Source organism: Lontra canadensis, unplaced genomic scaffold (genome assembly GCF_010015895.1).
Source record: "Lontra canadensis isolate GAN:19392208 unplaced genomic scaffold, GSC_riverotter_1.0 scaffold7, whole genome shotgun sequence".
NCBI lineage: Eukaryota > Metazoa > Chordata > Mammalia > Carnivora > Mustelidae > Lontra > Lontra canadensis.
Window position 1 is genome coordinate 11649587 of NW_022631001.1, and position 23204 is coordinate 11672790.

The following is a 23204-nucleotide window of genomic DNA, read 5'->3' on the forward strand; positions in this document are numbered from 1 at the left end:
TATTGAGAAAATAATCATTTGTTTTACCCAGTCTCCCTCTTTTTCTTCCTATACAAAATCTAACTCTGTGAAGATTCTTATACTTTTCTATATATAATAGTATGTATAAAAAGGAACAATATTTAAAAGACAAATGATCAGTTAAGACTAAAGCATTTGTTAGTAACTTGCTTCTTTAGGATCTTCATAAATACACACATATACACACACACAGAGAACTTATAAATATCCAGACCTAATGCTGTAAACAACCTTAGAAATTCTCAGACTGGGTTGTGATAGAAAAAGTAACAAAAGCAAAGTAAACGCTAGGAGGATTTTGGTTGGCATCAGAGAATTTAAAACCTAATTCAAAGTGGCTGATGTGATAAGACTCACATAAAAAGAAGTTCTGAGACGAAACAGGCTAATTCCATCTCTCAGAGATATTGTCTAGGACCTACATTCTTCTAATCTTTCATGACACCAATTTTTAGAATGTCGGCTTACCTTCTCTCGTGCCTATAACATGGCTGTAGCATTGTTAAGTACCACACCAGACAATTGTCCATAGCAAAAAGACACCATGGTTTCCAGTGTTTTCTTTGCCAAGGGTAAAAAACAAACAAAAAACTGTTCTTAGAAATCTCCAGAAGACCCTCTTTCATGATAATTGGCCGAAACTAATAAACAACACGCACCTTCCTCCCCTCCTTCTCCTCTACACTGTGAACTCTGTGAGGCAGGACCTGTGGATTCTATCTCCAGGCCAAAGCGCATTGTCTAGAATTAAACACATGCTCAATTAAAGTCTATTGAATAAGGTAATCCAGTCCATCCACTTGGCTCGATTTAATGAGTCATTTTTATTCAAATACTAAATATTTTGAACATCTTTTTTTAAAAAGGAAAATTAAGAGGAAGGCCTCTATCCAGGATTAAAAATAATTTTGCTTTTGTTGCACTTTGTTTTATTTCATATTCATTTTGGGACAGCAAAAAAAGAAACTTAGGGGAAAAAATGATTGTTCCAGGGGTAAACAAGTCTTTGATACCAAGTCCTTATATCACTGCCTATTGAACACCAGGGGCATGAGGAAATGGCATCATCTCAGGTTCCAGTTTTAGAAGGGAAAAAGGAAAGAAACCTTAAGAGTCTTGGGCCTAGGGCACCTGGGTGGCTCAGTTGGTTGAGTGACTGCCTTTGGCTCAGGTCGTGATCCTGGAGTTCTGGGATAGAGCCCCGAATCGGGCTCCCTGCTCAGCAGGGAGTCTGCTTCTCCCACTGACTTCTCTCCTCTCATGCTCTCTCTCTCTCATCCTCTCTCTCTCTCCAAAATAAATAAATAAAATCATTAAAAAACAAACAAAAAAAGAGTCTTGGGCCTTGCATGCTCTACTAACAGTTATTCTTTACTAGTGAGGCTTGTGACTTTGGTCAAGTCAATTAATTTAAGTCTCAGGGTCCTCATCTGGCAAATGAGCAACACTGTCTTTAGCTACCCACAGGCATAAGTTGATGGATTAAAAAAAAGATGATTTCTGTGAAAGTGTGTTGGCTCTGAAAACGGTCATTCAGATATAAAGGCTCGTCTTCATTCACCATGGAGCAGACTAACGTTGGGACTCTTATAACTTATCTTGGACAAAACATCTGGTACCTTCCAGGTGTGGTGAATTGCCAGTTCTGATACAAAAGCTGTCTGAGCTATCCTCCACAATGCAGGCAGTTCAGTACTGACTGTCCAGCTTAATGGCATATGAATCTCTTATATCCAAGAAGCCTCTCTTCTCTTTCGGCATCACCACCGGTCTCTAATAGAATGTTCAGACATAATGCTGCTCAACAAAGCTTTGTTAGTGAAAAGAACGATTTGGAAACACACACACACGGACACACACACAAAGGAAGGCAGCACATTACAATGACTAAAATTGTGAGCTCTAAACTGGGATTCTCTGTGTTCAAAATCCTTGATCAATCTACTTAATCCTTGCAATCTTCGGTTTCTTTTCTTCAGTAAAATGGATATAATCATAACAGAGCCTCTGCCATGGGTTGTCGTCAGGATTAAATATAGGTAAAATCCTAACACCATGTCTGGCGCATGGTAAACACTAAATGAATTCTAATTTATTGATATTATTCTTTTCCTTAGAGGTTAGGAATTGCCTTCCTTTTACCATTGACAGTTAAATGTGATGAAATCCTAGATTAATAGGCCATATAGAGGAGCAGGTCATGTGTGATTTAAAAGCATAACAAAATCATGCCCGACGTGATCCACGTGCCATCACAAGCATCTAATGCGTGTTACAGGTCAGCCACTGCAGGGAAGAGTAGAAGCCTGCTTTACCATGGGAACGCCCTCTGCAGCCACCGCCCTTCCTCAGCCTGGCCAGTTAAGCACACAATCATATCTTTCTGTTTGCTCCTGTCCTTGTTCATGCTCACCAGGTACAAAGACAGGAGACTGGCCCAGCACAAGTCGGAAATAGAGTGTTTCACCCCCAAAGGGAGTGTGGGGAATGGTGGGAGAGCAACAATGAGCAGGTAAGCAAACTGTGAGTGGCCTGAGGTGGTGTGAACTCAATGTCCGCAAGCTAGAGGAACAGGTGGCTCCCTGGTCTAGGTCCTCGCTCCACTGTGTACCCCATGCAGTGTGTCCAACCGGGGCCACCACTGGTTTTCTGTGTGTGTTTGATTTGCAAAACCCATGCCACCCTTATGTGAAGTGATGGGAGCCTCCTGTCCCAGATGCTGCTGTTTCCCAGGGTCGTGTGCTTTGCATGTCTGAAGCCTTAGCTCACACTTGGTTCTCCCATGGAGTTTAGCTTATTGGTCAAATGCTTCTGGAGTTTGCAAAGTGGAAGAGATTGGAGGAAATTCACATTTCGGTACTGACCAATCAGTAAAACAAATGTAAAAGCCTAGGACTGGTTCTGAGGGAAGGACTGTAATGAGGGAAGATTCCAGCCCTGATCCCAGACAAACCTGGGTATTATTCTTTTTTCAGTATAACATCATCTTACAGCCAAGGGCAAATGCCATGCCAAACTAGTGAGCTGTAGAGGCAAGAGGCTCTTCATGAACTGAAATCAGGAAAGCTAGTCCTCCTCTAGCTACCATAGCTTTGCAGCTCCTTTCTTTCTCTGTGTCTGGTGGCCAACACCCCCTGTCGCTGCGCTGTGCATGTCCCTTCCTACCAGGCACTCCCAATTGAGCTGTGCCCAGTCAACTGGGTTATTTAGAACTATAAGCATCAACTTAGCTGTGTTGCATGAAGTGAACGTGCTTTATTGCATGGGACCGTGTTTTAAGAAAAGGGCTCTGGAGATAAATACTGTCAAGATTGGCATCAAACAGTTCCAGAATCTCGGAGGAGTCTTGAGCTGGGGAATCATTCACCATGAACAACTCTCCACTTCTACTTTGTTGTGGCATTTCCCCATCCATCGGTGGTACAAAGGTGTGGAAGGGAAGCTCCTGAAAGTCAGCCTGGGTGAAAAAGGAAAGGGGAAGTTCAGGAAGTACAGCATGTACATGTGTGCGTGCGTGTGCGGAGACCAGAGCTTGGGATCCAGCTCCCCAGCAAGAAGAAGACCCTATGGAGCCCTGTTGAACTTTCACCCCAAATATTGTATTTGCTTCCTCTGTAGGCTCCTCTGTAGTAGGCTCCTTCTGGTTTTCAAAATAATGTCTAACTTTCTCCAAGGACCACCACATTACACAACTTCTGGAGGGGGGCAGTGGAATTCATGTTGCAGTCTATGAAAATGGTGCCTGGAACTGTGTAGTATACAGTCTGGCCAATCTTTTATAGCAGCCCTGGCAGAGAGGTTGGCCAGCTTCATCCATGGCTCCCAGGGACAAGGCATTGAGAACATGTGTACCTGTGTAGACATATATATATGCATGTATGCGTTAGTGTATCTGATGTACTTATGCCCGTGATCCCTTTATACAGCCATCTTTGGATCTCAGTCTATCTGGAAGATAAGCCTCAGTGGATCATTTTGTGGGAGTAACTCAACAGACCGCTATTGGGCCTTCTGGTTTCCTTTCATTCATATATGACAAAGTGCCATAATTCCTGTTCTTGAAAATCAGTCAGACAGCACTGGAGTTGGCTGGACAAGATGAAATGACTGTATTAAATGAATATGGGGCTCTGTCCAGAGTGACTTCTGATTTGAAGCAATTGTCTAGGACTGGACTTCCCAAACTTGGCTGACTATCAAATATACTGAGACAAAATCTGTACTGTAGCAATTGTCCTAGGTCATTCCAATTTATACCTATAAATCGATATGGTGGAGTAATCCATTTGTCTAGGAGATGACACAGAGCTATTCATGGTAAACGTTAGGTCTCCATTGTGTCATGCATTGGTCTTGGCCGTGTTCAGTCAATGTTTGGAAATCTCTGATCCAAGCAGCCCAGTGATTGATTACATTTGCTCAAGGCTGTCCTGATTGAGTATGGGTAAAGAGAAAGTGGGACACAGAGGGTAAGGGGACTCTAGGTTAATGAGACAAGATTCCTCGGGTCAGGTCCAAATCTTCAGAGATAGCAATTCAATGTATCTATACTGGGAATAGTACAAATTTCTCTACAACAGCAAAATAATAGTTAGCTTTTGTTCCCTCACTTGTTTGGATATAGCCAAGGTAATGACAAGGCTTATTACACTGATACATCCAGGTGAAGCCCAGGGGACTATTGCATGCCCTATTAAGGATAGTTCTCTTGGAATGACCACCTCAGCCCCATGGATAAATGTAATTCACTGGAAACAAATGGTCTTCCTGTCCTACTTTTTCTTCCTTCCCATTTATTTAGCATTAAATAAAACAAGATAGAAGAGAGTGAAAGTACTCAGGAGGGAAATCAAGTCCTTCAGTGTTGTAAAGAGAGCTTTCCATTAGGGAGGAGAAAATGCCTAGAGACACATGAAAGGAGAAGCCAAAATGTCTAAGACTGTCAAATCTTCTTTTCCAGCCTCATATTTGTTTATACAAATATGCACACATACATACACAATGACGTTTATCCAGGAGAAATAAGTTGAAAATGAATATTAAGAGAAAAGATATCAGAGAGGAGACAACGGCAATGTAAACCATTTCTAAATAAGACGGCTCAGTAGTTATTTCCAGTGTGCTTCCTCTGGAATTGAATAGAAGGGCTGGGGAAAGAATCACTACTCTGCTTTTACAGATACTTTTGGCATCAGCTGTGGATGCCCTCCTTTGTATGAGCTCCCACTGCCCTCCCCCTCATTGCTTCCTAGAGTCAGAGTCAAGCATATTTACTCTGCAAACATCTGGGCTGGTTCTGTAGCCTTAACCAAATAATCCATCCCAGGGAGGGGCTAAAGGAAGCTCAAACAACAGCAGAAAACCTGGAGTGTTGCCTTGCATCTCATTTGCCTATGTTTTCTATGCTGAAACTATGCAAAGGACAGGACCTGGTGAATTCAGACCAGGGGTGATTCTTCCAGAGCCAAGTTACCTGGCAGGGGAGGGAGTTTTCTGGGGCATGCTGCCCTAGAGCTGAACACTATCATCTCACCTGAAATGATGACAGGGCCTTAGAGACACTCGCTCACTTCTCCCTTTTCCCTCTACCCCAACATTTGGAAAGGAATAAGAACATTATATGTATCCCTAACACTCTAGCTTCCTGAAATATTATGTTGTTGTTTTCCTTTTATGCGAATTTTTTCCCCTTCTGTCAGATTCTAGCATAACTTGTCATCTTTTCATATTCCCACAGTGGACAGTCTAAGTGTGTTTCAGAGCAGAGACCTCCTGATTGCAGGAGAAGTGAAAGACAGTCCTAAACAGGGAGGTGCTCTAAGAACGGGAAATTCTCTAAACCCTATTATCGTGTGAGTTCATACCAAGATGGTCCACCTCTGAGATGGCTAAAACCTCAACAATGAATGTTATTATCTCCTGTCTCAGCAGGGCCATTCCATCCGAGTCCTCATTGGAGTCTGCATTCTGAAGTGCTTATGTCATACCCCATGAAGGAGAGGCAAAAACATTCTGAGTCTCCCTGTCTCTCTTTGGAAAAGGGCTCCCTAATCAAATGAAATAGATAGATCTATAGTCCCCCTCCGGTGCTTGAAGGAAGGAGGGTGGTACGTGGTTATTTTTACTGTTGCAATGTCATGATATCAGTTACGTAAGGTATTAATCCTCAATCACTTGAGTAACTGATTTTCACCTAGTAGGTGTAGCATTTAATTTTAATGGGTATAAATATTTCATAGAGCCTTCAGAGAATCTGGTAATGGTAACGTCATAGTCATGAGGAACTCAGATTTGAAAAGCAATCCTAAAATGTGATGTCTGTGTTAACACTGTTTTGCCTTTCATTGATTCAATTATTTCTTCCTTCATGTAACACTCATTTTATTAAGCAACTACCACGAGCCAAGCACTTACAAGACTCTGGAGATAAATGGGTAACAATGACTTGACTGATGTCCTTGAAAATCCATAGTCCACAGGGGAACAGAATAAAAAACAAACAAACAAACAAAACCACAGATAATAGCAATGCAAGAGAAACCCCTGTCCCAAAGGAAAATTTATGTGTCCAATTAACTCCTCATTTGATATCAAAAACTACAGCTTAAGCCAGTGCAAATAGTATTAAGAGTAATATAAACTAAGTAATAGTCACCTGAACTGAGTGTTCAGAAAGGACTACACACAGAGTTATATAAAATTCAGAGCCACAGAGAGAAATGATTTATCTTTCTAGTATGAAACTAGCCAGTTTCATAGTGATAGAACTGCTGCAGTAGTCTTCTCTTCATTCCTCCCCAGAGTCAGTTTCAGATTAATGTTCTAACTTACATTTAGAGATATTCTAAAGCAAGTAAAAATAATCACTTATTACCCTTGCTGTAATTACTATGCCTCAAACACTGCAGCGGTCCCTTCCCATTGGTTATGCACTAAATTCTCCCAACAATGATCTTTCCATGGTACAGATGAGGAAAATGAGGCTCAGGGATATTAAATAAACTAAACAGTAGAGTGATTTAGTGAAAATTCTGAGGTCAAAGACTTTAAAGCCTGATTCTAGCACTAGCCAGTGTGACCTCGAAGCACCGTTTTACCTCTTTAATCTCCATTGTCTGTAAAATGAAGATAATAATAGAGCACTTCCCTTCCTATATGGTGCTGTGAGAACTAAATGAGATAATGCAAGCAAAGCACTTAGCAGGCATTCAATAGATTCTATTTAGTATTACTGTTTCCCAAGGCTACTCATCTTAGAAAGTCCTTTTATGGGGTCTTTTCTACCGTTCTCCACCTACCATCACCCTTGTTTTCTCAACAACCAATTCTGGAAAAGTATGTAGAACAAAATCTAGTAGTATCAATGAAATTAATTCAATGATATAATTTCTCTGCCTTAAAATTCATGTTCTCCCATGGTTCTCCCTGGTGTTTAGATACACCAGACACTGGCTTTAAGTGTCTTACCTATATGGTCTCGTACTTCATCTTTAAAAAGGTAAACAATAAAGTCCACACTGGAGCCGAACTCAGTGTGATTCTGGAGTTCATGCTCTAACCACTATGATATCTGGCACCTGGGATAAAATCCAAACCCACACACTCAGAATATAAGGAACTTCACACACTAACCCTATTCTAACTCTTTGACCTTTTATTCATGTTTTGTCACATATGTTCTCTTCTCCAAAACCCCAAATTTCTTACAAATCGCCAAACAAAGCTGACTCCTTCCTACAATTTCACTCCCTAACACATGCTGTGTCTCCCCCTGAATTGCCCCTCCTTGCTCCTTTAATCCATCTTTTCCAACCCCCATTCCTATTCTACTTGGCAAACTCTTACTCAGTTTTCAAAACCCAAATCTAATGTCAATTCCTCCTTGAAACCTTTCCAAAATTCTTACATTCTACTTTACATCTGCCCAAACTCATAGTTCTAAAGTATTTTGAGTTACCTCCAGTACTGCCATATTATCTCGTCACCTGTCCCTTCCTACGAAACTGGAAGTTTTTGAAGACAAAAACATGTCCTGTTCAATATTCCACTCTCAGTATCCAAAAGTGCTCTGGGACTGCAGATTCAGTAAATCAATCAATAAGAGGGCAAGGAGAACCTTTCTGCATGTAGGCTGCCCTGTTTTAGGGACCATGGGGTGTTCCAGAAAATATGGAATAATCTCCATCCTAAAGAACTGCGAGTCTTTTTCTTTTATTTTTTAAGAAGATTTATGTGTTTATTTGAGAGAGAGTGCATGGAGAGGAGGGGCAGAGGGAGAGGGAGACAGAGTCTCAAGCAGACTCCATGCTGAGGGTAGAACCTGACATGGGGCTCAATTTCATGACCCTGAGATCACAATGGACGCTTAATTGACTGCACCATCCATGTGCTCCTGACAATCTTAATAAAGGTATAAAATTCATTCTGATGGAAACTGCAGGAGCAATCGGCTATATTAAGGTATAGTTATATCTATGATCCAGATAATAAGGCCCAGATTTGAATAAGGGAGGAAGAAAGCAACATGTTTCAAGTTAAGGTTTTTAGAATCCCTGGAAGAAAATGTCACAAAATATACTCCAAAGAATGTTAGATGAGCAGGAGAGAAGAAAAAGCAGAAGTGGACATTTTGGATCAAATTAGCATAGCCAACATTACATGCTCTATGCTCTTCTTGGAGATTTTCAGTAAATCCTTACAAAACAAAGACTCGAGGGGAACTTGGATGGCTGCGCATGGAGCCTGCTTAAGATTCTGTTTCTCCCTCTCCTTCAACCCCACCTCCGGGGAAACCAGTGAGCACTCTCCGAGGGAGGAAGGAAGGAAGGAAGTTAGGAAGGCAGGCAGACAGACAGACAGACTTGAGAAGCTCCACAGAAAGCAGTTTAAATCTACCTAACTTATCTGACCATAGAGCCATTTATTCATGAACAACCTATGGTCATTCTCACTTTTTATACAGTTTGCCAACCAGTTTTATAAAAGCATATAGATCAGAAAAAAAAAAAAAAAGGAACGGGGCGCCTCGGTGTCTCAGTTGGTTAAGATCTGCCTTTGGCTCAGATCCTGATCCCAGAGTCCTGGGATCCCAGAGCCCTGCATCGGGCTCCCTGCTCAGTGGGGAGTCTGCTTCTCCCTCTGCCTCTGCTCCTCCCCTACTCGTTCTCTCTCACTCTCTCTCAAATAAAATCTTTTTTAAAAAAAGCAAAGGAACAAAGTTATAGATTTTTGAGTAACTTATAATAATTTCCTGGAATCTTATTATAAGAATTTCTTAGGGAAATATTTTGGAAGTCTGACAAAAACTGAGTTCAGCTAATGTCTTGTGATCAGACTAGAAATGATTAACTTCAGTAACTGCCACAAATATAAAAGAATATAAACCAGATTCTTAATTTCCTTTGCTTGTTTTTCCAGAAGAATCACTAATTGCTGTGAGTATATTCTACTTCTTCTTTCAGCCTGGTATAATATATACGTAATACATATGTGGCATAGTATGACTTAGTAACAGGACCACTCTGTTACTGTTTCCTGGCTCTCTGCTCTGTTTCCCTCAGTTTCCCTCAGTTACTAAGTCAGGCATAGTATGACTTAGTAACAGGACCACTCTGTTACTGTTTTCTGGCTCTCTGCTCTGTTTCCCTCAGTCTTCTTCTTGTCTAACATCCTTTTTGTTGGCCAAAAAAAAAAAAAAAAAAAAAAATGGAGCTGCTCAAAATCTTTTGTAAGGCTGCTGTCCTTGCCCATGAAATACATATATATGATAATTTAGTAGTTATATACAAATATTAGTATTTATATACATATTGAGACAAAAGATCCAATAGCTTATAATTTCTTATAAAAGGGAGGAAGGAGAACCAGAACTATCTCATAGAACAAAGGCCACAAAGGGAGCAATCTTGGAGTTATCAGTTCAAATTCTTGAATTCTAGAGGAAGAAGTCAATACTAGAGGCATACTTGCTTTTATTCCCACCACAAAATACTGATAAAATCTTGCAATGTCCACCTAATCTTATCACCATATTCCCTTTAGGTGGATAATACCAAAATAGGGACAAACTATTCAGCAGAGCTAAGTGCTCTGGAAACTTGAATCACTATTTCACCTAATGTTTCATGAGTCATTTTGAATGGATTCCTTAACACAAGAATTATTTATTTTTAAAAATGTTACTTCACCACTTAAGGCATAAGGAATCTTTTTTCTAAGCAGAAATCATTTCTTCAACAACTATTATCACAATCCTGAGACAAATGTCTTATTCTCCACTCCCTCAGTATTCATTTCTGCAATGTTCAGGTCAATGTTAATAGAGAGCTTTGGCATTTATCATCAGGTCATTTTATGGATACAAACTTGGGTGTTATCATTTCCCTGGATGCTCCATTAGGATGTGTCTTGTTAGCCCTTTAGTTTTTGTGTGTCCTTAGCACACAAACAATACCACATGTAGGCAGTGACTCTGGATTTGAGGTCCGATTTGAGGCAGTGTTTTGCCTTAATTTGACTTGAGCACAGGTTCCATAAGCCTCAGGTTTTGCATCTAGTGCAGGTTAATAATATCTGATTTTTTTAAAAGATTTTATTTATTTGAGAGCAAGAGAGAGAGCAGGAGCAGGGGGAGGGAGAAGCTGACTCTTCGCTGAGCAGGGAGCCCAATGCGGACTGGATCCCAGGACCCTGAGATCATGACCTGAGCCAAAGTCAGCTGCTTAACCAAGCCTCATAGGCATCCCTAATAATATGTTTATATGAGGCCTTCAAGGCAAATATAGAATTTGCTTCATTTCCCTAATACTCCCAGCCCACTACCCTTTACCAGGCACCAAACCAAGCATAGGAAATGCTCATAGTCATTGCCCTTGGAGTGTTTAAGGCTTCGGGCAGAAACAGATTTGTAAATAAGTGATTAAAAATACCATGCAATAAGTGCTATGTTAGACAGCTGTCATGAAGGTCAAATATAATAAAATAGATGGAAACACCTTGTGAGATGTAAAGTTCTATTCCAAGGAGAGCTATTATCCTCCCAGGATTCTCCTCTTCTTAGTCATCAATCCCAATCCCATGTTTTATTCAAGCTTTAAATCAAGCTGGATTCCTCCACCAAGTCGTCTTAGTGGTATCAGCCAAGGGGTGCAAAATAGCCATGTCTTCTATTGCTCCCTCTTTATGAAATTATAATCTGGGCTTTACGGTAATTGCTGGAAGAAAATAATTTCCAGTTTGGATAAAAAAAAAAAATCCTCTAATCTTAGTTGAAGCACCTCAACTAAAGTCTAGAAATTATATCTCAGTACAAAGAGTGGTTTAGTTTGAGGTCGGAGCCCAGGTTACTGAATTTTAAATTTAAAAAAATAGTTTCACTTGAGAAAGAAGAGACTGTGGTGATCCAACAGAATGCCTCTACTTGGCACATGTTCCTACTTTACGGCCCTTATGGCCTTCGTTAGATGCTTTCTCCTTATGAGGATGGGGAGGAGGGGAGTAGCACCTAGAAGCACGGGGAACGCCATGGACTGTGACCTGTTGGAAAAGCGTCCTGTTGAACCCAAGCCTAGTTAAAATAGAGCTAAGTGGTTCTCGTTCCACAAGGATTTTTATTAGGGACTAAATGCCTAGTAAGAGATGATCTCTGAGGGAATTATCATAGAAGCAGGCAGCCAGTAGCTCACTCCCAGCTACTTAAAAGGAAGGCAAAATTCCACTCCACAAGGTTGTTGGAAGGGTTTCCTGGGATTGAGCATGTGGCATTAGCTGTTTTGCCACATATGCAACACACATATTAATTGAATTTTGTTTATACTGTTATTTTAACATTCCCCAGACTTTAAGGCCTTGTTAATCTCCACTTTATTTGCAAATCCTTCCTTGAAATTTCTTTCCCCAGTGAGCAACCTTTTCTTTGCATTCCTCTGATACCAATAGGCAAGGACAAATGTCGTTTCTTTCACAAGTTTTCAGATCGGTATATTCCTTTCCATCCTCATTTTTTTCCACACCTATTATCATCTTAACACTGTGTCCCTGCACTATGAAAACAGCTTCTTAAATCTACCCTGGACACCACTCTTTTGCTTGTTTCAATCTTCTTGGTTCCTTATTGCCTGAAGGACTAATTAACTTAACAGATATTAATTAGGCCTTAACATATTCCTGAAGTACGACCAGGACTGGAGCAGACAAGGAATAAGGTCAATGGATGAACCTGCAGTGAGGTTTTAAAGCAGATTTTGGCAGGCTTTCTACATTTAATTGTTTTTGTTGAGCTCCAGAGATATGGAATACCTAAAAGATTAAATAACACAAAAGAATTCTTACAGTTGAAGAATATCACAGAAAAGAACCCATGAGTATTTCGTTAAATATTCATTCATTTATTGATCGAGTATGTAGATTACATATGTATCTAATAATTAGACCATATCTCTCTGGTTAAATATATTAGACCACCTCTCTATACTGTTAAGAAGTCCAAGGTTAAGTATTAATGAGTTATTAAAATAGCAAAAGAAAGGAAAAGAAAGAAGATCCTTGTAGATCATGGGTGGCCACAAGGCATTTTTTTTTTCCTAAGATTTTATTTATTTATTTGACAGAGAGAGAGAGAGATCACATGTAGGGAGAGAGGCAGGCAGAGGGCTGCCCTGCTGAGCAGAGAGCCTGATGTGGGGCTTGATCCCAGGACCCTGGGATCATGACCTGAGCCAAAGGCAGAGGCTTAACACACTGAGCCACCCAGGTGCCCCAAGACATTTTTATAGTAAACAAGAAAGTCCAAACTCTTAACCAGCTGATGCTTTATCCATCCCCATATAGGACTACTGCTTATCTTAGAATATCCTTTGTAGATTCCTGAACTTATGTCACTGCTGTCTTTCCTGGAGGGCAATGCCTGCTGCTCTTTTTGGATTTCGCCATCATCTACTAATTTTTCCAGGTGTAGATACAATCTGTCTCCTGAGGCAAGCATCATTCCCTGGCCACTTCCCTCCTGCTAGAAATGATTTCTTCCTCTTGTGAAGTTTTGAATCCCTTGTGATCTGAACTCTATAGTTACCCAATGAACTGACTATTTGCTCCCATGCTCCACAATCTCTCATTCTTCTGTCCTCAGCACCCTTCAAACTGTCCATCTGCTTCCTTCTTTCAAGGAACTAGGGAAAAGACAAACAACCTCTTTCTATCAAAATACTAGGAATAACTCATATTCCTAGCCTTCTACGTCCATCTTCTCTCTTGCCCTCTTTGAGGGAAGTCTCATGTCAGCAACTCTCCACCAAAGTACCAAAAAATACTGATCAATCACAATCATTTGCTGAGGTATCACATATCACTTATTACCAATATCAGTTGAAATGTCAAAATTTGCAAAATAGTTATCCTTGACATTACACCATTCTCATTCAGTGGCATTCCAAAATAAGAGAGAAAATAAGTGTGCTACACATAAGACAACTTTCTTTTACTAGATCATAGCATGGAGGGAAAAAGAGGGGCTAAAAATTGCTCTATGCTCTTTATTTATATGGTGGTATAAAGAAGTGCCTTCATCATCGATGCATCCAATATTATCCTTGCCAAGTGTAAGTGCTCGGGTCAACCTGTGATATTTGAGTTAACAACCAAAGAGTGATATAAGGTGCTTTCTTGAGACTTCAAAGTATATGATTAAGAAGAATGAAGACATATGGTAATAGAGAACATAAATCAAATGACTAACTTATCTACTTAAAAATGCATATCATCACCAGGTAATATCTGAGGGCTTGAAATAAGGACAGCTTACTTCAAAAAACAAATATGGGCGGTGTACTTTCATGAAAAGTGAATTGGAAATCATGAGATGGTATTGGTTCCACGTTGTCATTTTCTCACTGCTTAACTTTGGGCAAATCGCCTATCTCACAGAGCCTCAGTTTTATTTTTGAAAGAAGGACCAAAACATGGGTCCTATCTAACTTTGACAATCAGTGTTCCTAAAGTACTTTATAAAGCACGATGCAAATATAAGGCGATAGTGCTTCCAATTATTGTGTCACTGTAGGTAATTCGTTTCCATTTACTCAAGTGTTTTTCTCTATATGTGTATTTCTAATGCATACATCATCACAGCCATTTAACTTGTTTTTGTCAGCAAGATAGCTATTTACATCCATTTATGCTGTAACTGGGGAAATTCATATGGATGATTCTGCCATTTTCTTATACGTGGTGTATTTCTCAGTGTAATTGTCAAAATCAAGATGTCAGATTTTAGGCAAGGCTCAGAAAGAAATTATTCCACCTAATTTAGAGTGTCTGAATGTAAGCAATATCAAATTCTTCATTATCTTTTTAAGAACATATTTCCATACTTTGTTAATTCAAAGCAAATTATGGCAAGCAAAATATACTGATAAAAGTTTAAGAAAATGTGCAGAAAAATGGAACTGCAATTGGAAATTTTCTGCTTATAATATTCTTAATTCATGAAATTCTTTTACTGGCCTAGTATTTTCTGAAGTCATTCCAAAGACAAAGTTGCTAATGACATTACAAGCTTTTTAACATTTTTTTAAAATATTTTTTTGTAGGGGCGCCTGGGTGGCTCAGTCATTGAGAGTCTGCCTTCAGCTCGGGTCATGATCTCAAAGGTCCTGGGACTGAGCACCGCACTAGCGCCCTGCTCAGCTGGTCTGCTTTTCCCTTTGCCTCTACTGCTCCCCCTGCTTGTGCTCTGTCTCTCTCTCTCTGTCAAATGGATAAATAAAACCTTTTAAAAATATATATTTTGTGTATTAGGAACCTAGCTCATAATCTTACTATTCCTCTCTCCTGGCTACCTCTAAACTCAAAATCATAAACAAGAGAGGTGTAGTAATGAAGATAATTTTTTCATGAAAAGAATGTGCTAATTTTCAAAGGATATATTTGATTATTCTGATACCCTAAATCTGTACAACTCATGAAGGTACTACTAAACCATGTAACAAAAGAGAGGATAAAGGCATAGTTTTTTCATTCAGTGAAGTGTTCTGAGGATTTTAATTGTTTCTATGGCCTTAATAAAACCCTAAACAATTTTTCAGGAAAAAAAACACACCAGCCATTCAACAGTCATTTTTATTTTTATTTTTTTAATTCAACAGCCATTTAAAATGAACACAAAAATTCTAAATTCCATAGACTTTTTGAATGGTCAAACTCTCTTTATTAACATTTGCCTCCTAATGATGGTTTGCCATGGCAGAATGCTAATTCCCACAGGTTTTGGCAGATGAATAGAGAAACTGGGAGAGGTCATTGAGCTGACATTCAGAGCCTGCTTGAAGTGAATAAATTATTTATGCGTCATGCATGGAATAGAAAAAGGAAGAATAAACTTCTGAGAATAAGGGTAGATAGTGTCATTTTGGCAGACACAAACTGTAAACAAAAACAAAAAATGCAATCCTCAAATAACATTATCAAAATGTTCTTTTCTCCCTCCCAGAAAAGAACCAATTGTATAGTAGAAAGAACATTAGAAAACATAGTTTTATATTTAGCAAAGGGTTAATTGGTGCCTGGAAAGAGCACACTTTTTACAGGTTTTTTTGGCCAAACTATCCTTTCCAGATGTAGCAAACCATCTGTTCTGTCTCTCTCCATTCCTCTCGCCTCCTTTTTCTCTAATGCCTAAAATATTCAGTGGGGAAGGTCAAGTGCTATAGACAGGTAAGGAAAAGTTTGCTTTCTCTTGTTTTACCTCAGGGCCCTTAAGGCAAATGTATAATCCTGATCCAAAAAAAAAAAAAATCTCAACAACAGCAACAATAATGGTTTTATCTCAACTGGTTGTAAGATTTGATGGTGAAGTTAGTAGAGGTGCTGTGCTTTATAAATTACCCTCATGTGTACTACCATTTGGATTCCTCCCAGAAATCATGTGAGGTAAGCAAGGGGAGGTTTATTTCTTCCTTTTTATATGAAAGAACAAAGAGGCACAAAGGTGTTAAGTGATTTGCCACCATCACTCAGGGCCAGATCGTACACCCACATTCTGGGGCTACTATCAATACTGCCTCCATAAACTTCCATCACTGAGAAATTTCACTAAAACAAATACACACACACACACACACATTGTACCTACATACATATACATACACATATACACATATATGTATATAAATTACAAAAAAGGAACAAATCCTTTGTGATTTTCATAGTAGATATGAAGATCTGTGTTTTTGTATTTAATTAATTAAATATCTTTTATTTGCGTACACTGAGCACTACTGATTACAGTAAGTTCTATGAAAAGTAGATCGATCCATAAAACAAAAGAAATAGTTTTTTTTTAATATTGAATGTTTTTTATTATTGAATTATTTTTAAAAAGTAATTCTAACAAAAACAATCAGTATAGATTTTTTGAAATGAAATGCATGTATCCACTCAATTATTAGTTCAAACATATTATGGAGCGCATGCACTGGGTACCCTGGCTATAGCAGGATATGAAGAACCCTAGTTCTAACCTAGTCGAGGCGGGGTCAGAAAAGCATCTCAAGAAAAAGCAATTAAAGTAAAATCTGAAAAAAAAAAAAAAAAACAAAACCTGATAGGAAGAGCTTAGTCAAAATGCAAGGAAGAGACAGAGAGGAGGGAGCACTATGAAAGAGTATTTCGGGAAGAAGTAAACTGTGGAATATTGTAGAATTTAGTGAAGTGGATGCGATCACTAAGTAGACAACTTAGCATGGAAAAAGACCACAGACCAAACCCGATGGAACAACCAAAAATATCTTATGGCTTTACCACATAAAATATTTTACTTTACACTGAATTCCATGTTTCTCAGCCAGAGCTCAAAACCACATGAGTATATTGTTTTTATTTTCTGAAATGCAATATTCACATGGAATGAAAAAACTAACACTCTTAGATACCTTCTCCTTACAAGAACCTTTCACACCTGTACAGTCTGTCTCATTGAATCCTCACAACCACCTTTGCTAAATTACATCCTCTCTGCTTTTGACCAAGGCTTTCAGACTATTATTTTCCAGTCATCCAGGCTGGAAGATCCAGGATTAGAACCCAGATTTTAGGTTCCTTTGTCTACTGAACTTTGAGGACACCACGCAATGGTCCTGTTAGCTTAAGAAAATCCTATTTGTCCAAAAAGTGCTTATTAAAATTTCCCATTCTGGAGGAAAAAAAAAAAACCCTGTCATGACCCAAGGAATGAAAGGAAGTGCTCAGATTTGGCCTCCATTTCTCTGGTGTCTCCTGCATCCATTTCCATTGGTATGCAGGTTGTCTGGTGCTCTCTCTCCCGTATGACCATAGACACTACGAGCAAAGGCATGGCCGGCCGCAATATCAGTACTCTGTGCAGACTGGCTGGGTAGGATAGCTTCCTTCTCGCACATTCATCCAAAGGCTTTTCAATGTGCCATCATGTTTTTAGGCACCACTACATGTGATTCCTGTCACCATTAATAGCCAGAGTTATGTTCCATCAAAACCTCTCTATGTCGGAAGCAAGAATCTTTCTACAGTAAAGCTTGGTAGGATAAATCCAGTTAGGCTTCTATTTTCTAGCCCATGCTTTGTATTAAAAGCGGCCTCAGCAACCTGAAAGATTAATTGTCCTTTCCAACATACCTGTTTCTTATCCTGCTGGTAGGAGAGAAAAGGGATTGTTGGCAACAATCCTCCCAATGAAATCCCATAAATAGTCTGGCCCATTTCTTCTATGCCATGTTCCAGAAGTTAGTAGACACCTGGGAAGAAGAAAGTAATGTACTAAAAACATAAAAGGTGGCAGGTCAGGTTAATGCAAAAATGTAGAAACAAATCCGCAAAGGAAAAGTTAGGTTGGCAGGGCCTATTCTGCTACTGGGGATGCACATCAGCCTCCAAACCTGGAAAGAATTTATCCATCCTTTGCAGGAAGAGGGACAGGGGAGGAGGAGGACCCATCTCGTTCCAGAATTCTGAACGACACCAGGTTGCAAAATATTGGGTAGATTAAATAGAATGAGATCTCAGAGGAAGAGCAGAAAAAGGAAGACCACAAAGAGGAAAGGGACAGATGTAAAAAATGAGAAGCAGGATGGGAAAGAGGAAGCATCCTGTCATACGAGCTGCAGAAACAGGGGTCTATTTTCAAAGGAGTAGGTGTCTCAGGCAGAGTGGATCTGGCAGCCCATGGCAGGTGGGCTCCAAATACAATTCAGACCCCTTCCTGGAAAAAGCAGTTCAGCCCTCCAGCAAGGAGGCCAAGGGAGCAGTGGGAACCCAGAAAGAAAGGAGAGCTTCCTGCTAGAGTTTCTCGGTTTGGGAAACACCTGCAGTGTCATCACTTTGGGGATGGAGTGCTGTAAAATGCATAGATCCTTGGAACCCAATCCAGACCATCAGAATCTTCCCGGGGTCCTGCCTGGGATAGCGGACAAATGCCCTCTATGAGTCTTAGGCATGATTAAGTTTCATCAACCCTGGCTGAGATGAGAAAACTGGGTGGCCAAAGCCTTTTGTTCATAGACTGCTCAAGGTTATCACTTGGTCACACCACCTAGGACAGAAAGAGATCCCCTCCCTACAGAGATCTCGGATTCCTTTGTCATGAGAAATCCCAAATATCCCCCACACTCTCTCCACAGAACATTCCTGAAGGTCTAGCCACATCCTCTGACCACTAGTGAGGTTCCTGATAGAGGGTCTGTGGTTTCAGAAGTTGTGTCTTATTTACTGGTAAGGAGGACACAGTCAGGACCTGAGGCTGAGGCACCAATTCCATCTTCATTAGAGGCGCTTTCAGACCCCAGGGTGGAAACCAAAATGGGCTGCTAGGAGAAAGGGAAGAGGAAGAAAGGTCCTAAGAAGTCAAGTGAGCCAGAAACACTCATCAAGACCCTAATTGGAAATCAATATGCGAGGTGCCAAAGGCAATATGCTCTCTCATAGAACTGTGATTCAAGCTATATGCCTAAAAACAAATTTGGGAGGAAAATTTGGGTGAAGTAGAAACGCTCTAATTAATTAGAAATTTGTGTATGTGTTCAATGAATTTCTATTTTCCAGCAGATAAGCCAGGCTAACTAAAACCGTGTTAAAGTCTGGAGTTGTGAAAGAAATCCCTAGTCAAATACACCAATAGTTGGCTTGCAGGACAAAAAGTGAACCGGAACCACTGTCTATTTCCTGGTAACCCTTGACTCCCACCCTTTTCCTTCCCTCTGATGACTGGGCTGGTGAGTTGAGGTCCTAGTTCTACCGTTTCCTTTCAGAGGCCGCCAACTTCAGGAAGCCCGTGCCCAGTACCAGGCACTTCTGCACACCGCCACAATACTGCAAGGCTTGGTTTCCAGCTTTGCGGCATAACCAGCCCTTGCACTCCTGAGCGGGCTCAGAACTGCTGCTACATCTCCAATAATCTCCATCCTTTATCCTTCCTACCATCCCCTGCCACACACTTTCGTGGTAATGATAAACCGAAGGCCTCTTTTAAGACCTCTGCCCGGGGTTTCCTCTGAAGCCTTCTTTCCTGAAAGACCAGGAGAAGTCCTTCCCGATCCGAGTCCCATCACCCAGCACTGGGGAACCTCCGAGTTACCTCTGGTCTCCCTTCTCTCCGCAGCTCCAACGGAAAATCCGTCACGTGGGCCCAGAACGAGAAGAGCAGCCGGGGGCAGCACCTGTGGCAGCGGCTGTCCATCCACATCAACAAGAAGGAGAACCCCAACCAAACGGCCGTCATCAAGCCCTTCCCCAAGAGCACCGAGAGCCGCGGCCTGGGCGCTGGCGGCGCGGGCAGCGGCGCGGGGGCCGCGGGCGGCGCGGGCGGGGGCGCGGGGGCCGCGGGAGGCGGCCCCGGGGGGGCGGAGCCCCCGGACGCCGGCCCCAAGGCGCTGTACCACGTGGCGGAGGCCGAGGAGCACTTCTCCGCGCCCGCGCGCCCGCGCTCGCCGTCGCCCATCAGCACGCTGAGCCAGCGCGCGGGCTCGGCCAGCCGCACTGACGACGACGTGCCGTCGCTGCACTCGGAGCCCGCGGCGCGCAGCAGCTCTTCGCAGGGCTCGCTCATGGAGCAGATCAGCAGCGTGGTGACCCGCTTCACGGCCAACATCAGCGAGCTCAACTCCATGATGCTGTCCACCGCTGCGCCCGGCCCCGGCGTGGGCGCCCCGCTCTGCTCGTCCTACCTGATCCCCAAAGAGATCCAGCTGCCCACGACCATGACGACGTTCGCCGAAATCCAGCCTCTGCCAGCCATCGAGGTCACGGGCGGCGCGCCGCCCGCGGCGGTGGCGGCGGCGGCCCCGCCGGTAGGGGGCGCTGCCGAAGAGCCCCCGGCGGCGGCCGGGCCCGAGGCTGCCGCGGGGAAGGCGGACCTGGAAGAGTTGGTGGCTCTCACCCCGCCGTCCCCCTTTAGAGACTCGGTGGACTCCGGGAGTACCACCCCCAACTCGCCAGTGTCGGAGTCGGCCCTCTGTATCCCATCGTCTCCCAAATATGACACACTGATCATAAGAGATTACACTCAGAGCTCCTCGTCGTTGTGAATGTCCTCGGAAACCACGCTGGCTTCCGCTGACGGAGCCGAGACCTCCCGCGTTCACGCAGACACAGTGACAAGCATAGTCGCCTGGTGAAGACCCGAGGTGGAAGATGCCAAGTGCACCCGCAACGGAAACGTGAGATTAATAGTGCTATTTCACATCAACCGACGAAGACACCAACTACAAATCTTCTGGCAGATTTTCTTCTAGTGGCCTTAGAAAACACGGGCTTTTAAGAAACACTGCTTATCTTTTTGAGGGCTGACAAGGAGTCTGTTGAACCAGTTCCATACCAAGTGCTTTGCTCTAGGGAAGCAATGAGCGTGAAACAGCATAATGGAGGGGGAAGAGCATAGTTAATAAGCAACTGTAAAAAGTTTTGTTTACTTTAATTCTTTTCCCAGAAGATTCTTTGATTCACCAAACATGAATGTACATTTTCTAACAAACTCAAAATCTGGGACCAAAACGTCAACGTTTCTCTTTCTCTCTCTCTTTTTTTCTTTCTTTTTTCTGTCCTGTAAAGACCTTGAAAAGCAGTACCTTGGGCCCAGTATTTACTGAGGCGTTGTTCTGAGTGTGTCCCATGCATAACACACAACGGGATAATGAGTGCTGTGCTGACGTGTGCAGGACTTATACCAGAGACATTCCTCTCCGATTTGGTTTGAAATCCTCTTCCAGAAGCCTGCATCCAGGAGTCCACCTAGTTATTTCAATTCACCTCCATTAACCAAGAAAACCAGTGGAAGATTTCTTGACTATTTCACCATGTTGCCAATCAATACTGGAGTAGCAAAAAAATATTTTCTGGAATACTGTTTTGTAATTCCCTCACTGGGGTACGTTGTGTAGCTGGAAATTCTCTTTATAATAATAATAATAATAACAATAATAATTCCTGAGCTCCAGCTTGGCTATCTCTTTCATGAAATGTGGCCACTCCTCCTTACAAATGCTGTTCCATTAGCATTGCCAGCTAAAATATTAATATATGCATTTGGGCTTCTTCATTCCTTTTCTTTGAGAACCTGATGCACAAAGAGCTCCTCTGTTCTTTTCAAGTCCCACCACTGGAAGAATGGTCTATAGACCCACTGAAGACAGCATCATGACTGAAGGGACTGTTGTTCAAAAAGTTAACACAATCTTAATACACTGGAAATTTTAAACTGTGTCAAGTCGGCTTAGCAGAGATTTAGCTATGCCAGTGAGCAGTGATTTTAACTTTTCTCGGCTGCTTAAATAGGGCAGCTATGAACTATGACAAATGTAGATTTTTCAAAGCAATACAGAATACTAAAACAGAGGAACCTTAATGAATATAAACCACACAGTCTTTCTTAGCCATTCCAAAAAGAGGCAAAGCAATTATTAATATTTCCTTTTTAAAATAATTAATATGATTTTGTGCACTTCATACTGTCACTTTTTAAATACTGCAGAAAAGAGATTTAAAGATATAATAGAAATACATGTGCTTTAATAGGCTCATATAGGTAGTATTCATAGCTTGAGACCTGCATCCACTGTCATCTCTTTCTTCTTCCCATTACAGCTATCCTCAGGTGCCAAATGTTTCTTTTTGTTTGTTTGTTTGTTTGTTTTGTTTTGGTTTTGGTTTCGTTTTTAATTTTTAAATAAGGATAGTAATAAAAGGAGGAGGTATCCTATAAATTTAGAGTTTAGTTGATCTAGCCTTATACTAAAGATAGCCTTATGAAAAAGATTTGCTGAGGCAGAAGTATATTTTTAGCAGAAAGAAAAATAAATGAAACCTTTTTCTTGAGCTCAATATCCTTATTTTGGCATGTATTTTTTATTGTACATCTACTTTAAAAAAGGAATTGAGGAATGGAAATATATCCATTCACGTAACTTATCATTCCCCAGTTTTAAAATTTATAATATGTATACTGCTTGACTTTCCTGATATCTGTTCTTAAATCTTTAAATCAAATCTCCCAGTATAAAATATTAAAAGCACATTAATTTAGTAAAATATAAATTTTCAAAAATCAAACTTCCCATGCCAGATTTGAAAATAACGTCATCAGAGCACCCTGAAACCCACATGTTCTAATGAGACTCTTGAAAGAGTGAATTTAGCCAAACTTTATGGTTTCATTGAAAGCGAATGTCTGCCTTTACTTCAAAAACAAATGTAAATATTTTGAAGCATTAACACCCCTCAATCCTCTTGAAAAGGGTGGCATTCACCTGGGGATTACCATCTTGATTTCTTAAACATTAAAACCTTTGCAAATATACTCTATTGTCTAAATTTTAAATTTGCTTCTTAAACCCTGTAGTTGATTTCCATTTTATTCTGTACTGACCAATAGAAAAACAGTTTTAAAAACTTTTTCCATGAGCAAATTCCTCTTCTAAATTTTTAGTGACATATTTCGTTAAAAAGTACACTACCTTATGAGAAAATTCATCAGAAATTAAAATTTAATGCAAAATTAAATTTCCATCTGATAATTCTATATGAAATTATGATAAACTGTAATAAGAAAAATAATTTATCCAATTGAAGGAGAACAATATGTATTTTTCTCTGTGTTTCTGCACCCTTTGCCATTTCATTCAGTACATTGTATAATACATAATATTATTCGTAATGCATTCTTG

General features: G+C 40.8%; 1 protein-coding gene and 1 long non-coding RNA gene across 4 annotated transcripts in view; one reads left to right on the top strand and one right to left on the bottom strand.

Moving 5' to 3' along the window:
- The window catches only part of GRM5 (glutamate metabotropic receptor 5), a 513137-nt gene extending 490307 nt beyond the window's left edge, over positions 1-22830 (top strand). For 2 of the 3 annotated variants that reach the window (XM_032852842.1, XM_032852843.1), the window contains exons 9-10: positions 2438-2533; positions 19646-22830. In XM_032852842.1, the coding sequence (XP_032708733.1) occupies positions 2438-2533; positions 19646-20570 (1021 nt within the window). In that variant the 3' untranslated portion in view covers positions 20571-22830. The remainder of the gene's footprint in view (positions 1-2437; positions 2534-19645) is intronic. The other variant, XM_032852844.1, reaches the window with a different exon arrangement.
- On the bottom strand, positions 495-20303 carry LOC116864969. The gene is made up of 3 exons (XR_004382109.1): positions 20211-20303; positions 17668-17786; positions 495-582 (listed from the first exon to the last, which is right to left on the bottom strand). It is a non-coding gene; the product is annotated as an uncharacterized LOC116864969 (long non-coding RNA).
- Positions 22831-23204: the final 374 nt, after the last annotated feature.